The sequence below is a fragment of the Ruditapes philippinarum genome, unplaced genomic scaffold, assembly GCF_026571515.1.
Source record: "Ruditapes philippinarum isolate M1 unplaced genomic scaffold, ASM2657151v2 ctg3741_1_1_1_1, whole genome shotgun sequence".
Classification (NCBI taxonomy): Eukaryota; Metazoa; Mollusca; class Bivalvia; order Venerida; family Veneridae; genus Ruditapes; species Ruditapes philippinarum.
In genome coordinates, this window is record NW_026853091.1 from 63950 (window position 1) to 71478 (window position 7529).

The following is a 7529-nucleotide window of genomic DNA, read 5'->3' on the forward strand; positions in this document are numbered from 1 at the left end:
GCAAGGAAGTGTGACATAGAAGGTTCCATGATAACCGCCTTATTTACACATCTGCGGATGTTTCTAAATTCATTTGTTTAAATGCTGAATTCTGCTTGAGCCGGTGCTCGGAGCGTGGACGGTGTTTGCACTTGAACAGGCTCGAACAAACTGAGTCTGCAACATTTTCTATTTTGGGCTTTCTTTATGGACTCTTATTTTTATTTGTTTGGGTCGTCAGATCAAATAAATAATGGTAGCGAAATTTCAGACTCTAATGCTGTTAATTGCAATTGCCGAAAGTAGTCCACTTTTTTGAAACGGTTACTTCCCTTTATATGTACACTAACGTCGAAAAATTCAGGGGGGATCACTGCGTAAAGATGGTCAATGACAGGCGCATTAATTTTCAAGCAAAATAATTCCCGAATGGTCGAAGATTTCTAATACTGTTTTATTCTGTATAGATATACATGCTTATAGTAAGCTCCATGATTATCTACATCTGTGTTAAACAACAGTTAGCGTCGTTACAAACCCTAATTTAGAAAAATATGGTTTTCTTCAGGTAATTAATATATATAAATTCTCCGTGGCCGGGGGGTTTGCGCGCTCGCTAAGGAAGCGAGAGGTCTGGAGTTCAAATCCCATTTAAGGCAACTCATTTTTTTTTCAAATTGTTTAAGTCAAATAAACATTGGATTGAATATCAGTGTTGCAATTAGTCTTATAGCCTATTTATTACAATTAAAACGCTGGAAAGCATTGGTGGCACTATACAAAAACAAATTGGTTTATAATCTCACAACCTTCACCTTTCTGACATTCTGAGACCCAAACAATTTCAGCGTCTTTTGTGCTTTGATTATTATATTGCTGCACACATATACATATAAAATAAGCAGCTAAGAAAAAAACACACAAAAAGAAAAAAACACAAAATAATAATTAGAATGGAATTTTCAAGTTTTTGTTTATCAATAAAGGATATATTTTAAACTTTTTGCATGAAAATTATCATACGATGAAAATAAATACTGTATCTATAGAAAACAACTTCAATATCTTTTTTATATTTGATGTTGTTTTTTTTCTTTGTCATTAATTGCCACGAACAGATATGGTTTACAGTGGTCTTAATAACGGGATGGTCTCATTTGTGGATACTACTAAATCTTTATTATACTGTACATATACACATACACAATACGCAGATATAAACATAAAGTATGCAAAACGACTTCTTTGCCTCTTCATTCTTAAAGTTGTTTTTCAAAATGTTTAAATATTCTTATCTAATCAAATATACTGAAAAACAATACGTTTGCACCGAGTGCATTATGTTCTTGTGAAATTAATTATACTTTTGCATTTGATAATGCGGTAAATAAAGTTAACATTGCCTTTTCATTGCAACAATAGTTTTATGTGTATGTATAGTTTTGTCGCCATAATTTTTCAACAAACATTATGACATCAATGCTTTGGATAATACAACATGACCGTCAAACATATTTTCTGTGAGATATTTCGATATTCATTTAAATTGTTTTGGACAGTTAAGTGAGTTCAATCCATTCCATGTACTATCAAGGTAAAAATTCAATTTTATCCGGGTGATATCTGTACAGAATACTGTACACATTTTGCAAACTTCAATCCTGCAGTCATTTCATAATAGTATAAATTCTATATTCACATTTTGCCTTCCTTATTTTTACTTTGAATGGTATCTAGTAAGATAATACATGTATATAACGTTAAAATGCACTATATATTTTATATATCTTTAAATTGTTTGAAGACTTTGAAACAAAACATATATGTATAAGGCACAATTTAATGTAAGGTAACAGTTGCAATCAGCAACGTAACTATGGAATAAGCCAACCTTACAGTGAATAGACTATGCGTGTTCTTAGTCTTTTTTTTCTTGATTAGCTATCGCAAGATAAGTTTCTTAAAAGTTTACATAACTAAAAATTACCCACGTATTATTTTATCAATTATTCATCACTTTTATAATGATACTTTTACTGTGATAATATCTTCATTTATCATGTTAACGGAATTTCATTTCTACTTTTTTCAAACTGTAGCTGTTACGCTTCCAAGGAAACCAGATAATTCCAGTACTATCTATTTTGCGAGGCTGGTTATAATACTGCCCATTGAGATTGGAATTGCTGCAAATTTTATACCACCACGCACCATGATGTATCTTTGCACAATTGACCGCCGACCATTTATCCTGATCTCTATCATACGTTGAGAACATCGCTCCATTATTATGTTGAAGAGAATCTGGAGCAGTTCCACTGTATCCACTCACTTCCAGTTTGTAATTGTCTTCTTCCGGATATATTTTGAACTTACTGTACTTAGCATATACACTGTTTCCCTCAAAATCTTCAATCTCTATTCGAAGTTCGTGGTCTCCATCTGATGTCAGTAGACTCAAGTGATCATTACCAAGCCAGAACTCACCATTGAGATCACCGAAACCGTTTTTATATTCAGTCCAGTTTCGATAAAAATCTGTTTCTCCATTCAGTCTTCTCTGAAATACTATCCAACCACCGCCGTCTGTAGTTTGGTCACAGTAAACTTCAAAACCTTGTTTAAGTCCGTATATTCCATTTGGTAATTTGCTAAATTTGCTTAACGAACGACAGGATGAACTTTGAAATAAGTAACCTATGTAAGAAAATAAATAAGTAACAAGCGATTCAATGTTTTTAATTTGTTTAGACATATTCTCAGTGTTTAGTTGTACCTGTTCCACCTTACTATTTAACACTTTCCGGTCGTTTTCAGACGATATAATATCGTCTTCTGACACCGTCCTAAAGTTGGTTAATAATTGATCAGTATTATTAACAGCGATTTTGCAATAACTTTTAACATCTTCGTTGAGGGATATCAAATTATTTTCAATCTTTGGAATGTCCCGTCGGAACCTTTTAGCCTCAGACTTTACCTTGTTGAATGCAGCCCTGAGTCTAGTAATATCCTCTTTCAATGTATCGACTGTTTCAAAATCAATCTTACTAGCTTTTGTCGCCGCTGGAGGTATAGAATATTCTTTTCCAATGGTCGCATTTAACACTTTATCGATGTCATTTAGTCGCAATGTTATTTCAGCAATATCTTCGTCTCTGAGTGTAAATTCGAAGTTAAGTCTAGTTTCTAAATGTTTGACAATTGACTTTAATCGATTAAGTTCTTTTGTTGAACTTGTCAAACCAATGACATATACCACGAGAAGAAAAACTTTTACTTTGCCAAAAAACTGCATATTCCTATTTGTTTTCAACCTTTCTAAAATCTAGTACACACGATTCGTCTTAATATGTTTTATGATAATTTTATAAACAACTTGAAACAATCACAGTTCTTTATTAATAGGAATGAATTTTATGTTGATACCGTTTGTTCAATATTCATTGGAATAATGGTGATAAAAGTTATCGTCATACATTCTTTATATTTCTAAATCTAAAGAGACTTTATTGTTGTTTTTGGTGTGTTTCATTTTCATTTATATCAAGTAGGCACTTAATTGCTCTTAGTTTCAAATCGGATGTTGGCTTTTTTCTTGCCTCTCAAAAGAAAAACTACTTTTTATTCGAACAAGTAGGAGCCAATTACATTATATGTCTTACGTTTTAAGGAGAGGTACTTATTGTACGTGGTACAATTATATCACTTACGCTTATTTAATAATAACTATATTACACAGAGTAAAATGTTTTTTAAAATGTGTAGTCATTAGAGCCAAACCTAACAAGTATATATTTTTGTTTTACATAATGTCGCTTATTTTTCATGTAATTTATAACCTTTGCCTATCACTTAATAATATATACAAATGGTCCAAGAAACAGTAATTTTGCACATTTTCCATAATAAAAATTTCAAACGCATTTAGTTAAATAACTCCAGAGGCTGTGAATAATTTCTCAGAAATGACACGAGCTAAATGATTGTTTCTAAACAAAATGTTTTTGTTAGTTTTTGTTATATGTATAAAAATGTTGCCCTACCCCACCACCAACTCCACCAACTTTAAAGACTTATTTGACCATTTCTTCATATTAAAAGCCTTATTCAAAATATACTTAAAGATACCATAAGGGCGGGCTGTTTTCAAAGTTTGCCTAAATTTTCTTAAACGAATATTGGCTGATCATGCGATATGTAAAATATTTTTACCGTGTAGTTTTATTTTATTAAACTTTGAAAATATCAGGTATTATATTTGCTATGAAAATTTGCATTTTATAGCAAATAAATACCTACAATAATTATATAATTAAAAACAAATACTTTTTTCTTCCATAAGTACGGTGGCACAAAGTTGACATGTGTGTGTGCACGAGATACTATGTCGTTGCCACGAGTTGCTAAGTCATGGCCACGAGATAGCTAAGTCGTGGCCACGAGATACTATGTCGTGGCCACGAGTTACTAAGTCGTGGCCACGAGATAGCTAAGTCGTGGCCCAGGATGCTATGTCGTGCCCACGAGATAATTAACCAATATGAATACATTACATATATTTTGAATTTTTTAAACTTAACAACTTACTTTTACATGCAATTTTAATCTTCGAAAATACTGAATATATTCACTTTGAACTTGTCTTTAGGATGATATTAGAAAGTCACCTTCCAAGGCCAATCAGACATTACTTTTGACTAAAGCCCTTTGTTCGGACAATTTCGTGATCGAATTGGTCAGTGTGTACGTACTACGGCCTGTTAACCTTGTTTATACGATAACATGAGAAGGAATATGTTCTGGTTTATTTAATTTGGAAGGGACATTGCCCATGGACAGTAAATAGCCTATAAGGTAAAATCCTTGTCTGATGAATAATTAAGAAGGATAAGCCATGGTTTATTTAACCCAGAAAGACCATTGCACCTGATCAGTAGATGACATCTAGTAATGTCGAGGTCATTTGGGTAAAAAAATCAGGGGCACAGTGACGCTAAATGTAAAGTTATTGACAAATCAATAAGTAGTATAAATGGCACTTTGATCAGTAGATGACATCTAGTAATGTCGAGGTCATTTGGGTCAAAAAATCAGGGGCACAGTGACGCTAAATGTAAAGTTATTGACAAATCAATAAGTAGTATAAATGGCACTTTTACAGGCTGGTGAAGTAGGGGCATCCTTGTACTACAGCACATGTCTAGTTATTTAAGGAAATTCCTATAAATGGTTTAATCTGATTGGTTATTTATCTCGTGGCAACGACTTAGCTATCTCGTGGCCACGACTTAGTAGCTCGTGGCCACGGCATAGTATTTCGTTGCCACGATATAGTGTCTCGTGGCCACGACTTAGCTATCTCGTGGCCATGACTTAGTAACTCGTGGCCACGACATAGTATACCGTGGCCTTGACTTAGCTATCTCGTGGCAACGACTTAGTAACTCATGGCCACGACTTAATAACTCGTGGCCACGACATAGTATCTCGTGGCCACGACTTAGCTATCTCTTTGACACGATTTAGTAACTCGTGGCCACGACATAGTATTTTGTGGCCACGACTTAGATATCTCGTGGCCACGACTTAGTAACTCGTGGCCACGACATAGTATCTCGTTCGCACGAGATAAATAAAGACACACACATGTCACCTTTGTGCCACCGTACATGAAAGATATGATGTATACATAAATAATGTTAAAATGAAAAAAGGAAAGAAAAAAGTTGCCCCTTCTGAGGTTTGAACCCAAGCACCTCAATTTCAATGTAGTTGACAAGTGATTTTAGCCTATTTGAATATTCTTCAAAGTAGAGGTAATGCATTACCCATGGTCTACCTTAAGTGTAATACGAGATTCTCAGCACCGGTGTTAACAGTACTTAATCCTGTCTGATATGCAAGAATGCAAAATCAGTCATTCATTGCAGGTAGCTTAAATTATTACTTCAATTGTGAATATGTGTGCTTATTTTAAAATCTTAGTACATTTAGGTTTATTTTCTTGATATTTTGGACTCATCTGGGGGTATGCAACTTTACAGTCTCATCCGAAAAACTTGTCAAATATAAAACCTGGAACTTGGTGATAAAGCTTGTGACCCCGGCTTATAAGAGTGTGTTACTATTACATCTCTGTGTTCGCACTAGTAAACTTTTATGCTTAAGGCCATATTCATGTAGCTTATATCGTCCATATCAAGGTCATTTTTATTAAGCCAAAATTATGCTTGTTTTATCCATATCCTCTCCGTTCAGCCAAGAAGATGTTCGCATAACTAATTATATCATTACTTCATATAACAGTACCATGTCTGCGTAGGTAAAGGCGTTCTGATTTAAATTAATGTGAACTCGTATATATAGATCATGTATCCGTAAGCCATATTCGTACAAATCAGTTTTTTGTCCGTGTAATTGAAATCATTATCATGTCTGTATAATAGAAATCATGACTGTGTCCGTATAGTTAAAATCATGAACGTGTCCGTATAATCAAAATCATGACCGTGTCTGTTTTAAATGAAATCATGAACGTGTCTGTATAGTTGAAATCATGACTATGTCCGTATTCTTGAAATCATGACTGTGTCCGTATTCTAAAAATCATGACCGTGTCCGTATAATATATAGTCTTGAACATGTCCGTATAATCAAAATCATGAACGTGTCCGTGTATTTTAAATCATGACTGTGTCCGTATACTTGAAATCATGACCGTGTCCGTATAATATAAATCATGACAGTGTCCGTGTAATCAAAATTATGGTCGTGTATATATAATTGAAAAACAGGAACGTGTCCGTATAAGTGAAATCATGACCGTGTCCGTATGATTTATATCGCTGTTTTAATACATTAATACATGTCCAGAAATGCAGAATATGTCCATAAAAACAATTCAAATAATGGAACAGATTGTCCGTAGAAGTGGATTAATCAGTGACTTAATCCGGTTACAGATATATAAACATGAGATGCGTAGATGGATATTCTTATATTATGCCACGTGTACTATCAGTGATTAATAGTCCAGCTTCTAATCTAATCTGATTTTAATTTAAATGCCATATTGCCAAATAAGTTGTTGGGAATTTTTTTCAAAAAAATTCTCAGCTAGTTTTAATGTTCTTAAAAATACTGGATTTTAATCTATCTACTATAAAGTGTATATAGAATCCTGGGCAATGTGTAGATGTGAATTCTTATATTATGCCACGTGTTATTATCACGTGTATAAAGTGAGCCTTACGCTCTAATCTAAACAATGATTTTAATGTTAAAGGCCCATAATTGCAAATATAAGTTGTTGGGTTTTTTTTTCAAAATTCTCAGGGCTAGTTTGAATTTTTCTTAAAAATACTATGATTTTAATCTTATCTTAAATTATCAAAGTTAGAATCGGGAATAGGTAAAAAATGTTATCCATAAAAGTATTTTACACATAACTTTTACAGTGACAAAAACGATATTGTAAATTTTTAAACATTTTTCGAACCAATAGATCATTTTGAAAAAAAATAAAGTAAATAAAAATAACTATTCAT

General features: G+C 33.2%; 1 protein-coding gene across 1 annotated transcript; it reads right to left on the reverse strand.

Moving 5' to 3' along the window:
* Positions 1–527: 527 nt before the first annotated feature.
* LOC132733654 (fibrinogen-like protein 1) lies at positions 528–3451 on the reverse strand. The gene has a single exon (XM_060720317.1). The coding sequence runs from the start codon at positions 3275–3277 to the stop codon at positions 2042–2044; it is 1236 nt and encodes a 411-aa protein (XP_060576300.1). The 5' UTR covers positions 3278–3451; the 3' UTR covers positions 528–2041.
* Between the last annotated feature and the right edge of the window lie 4078 nt (positions 3452–7529).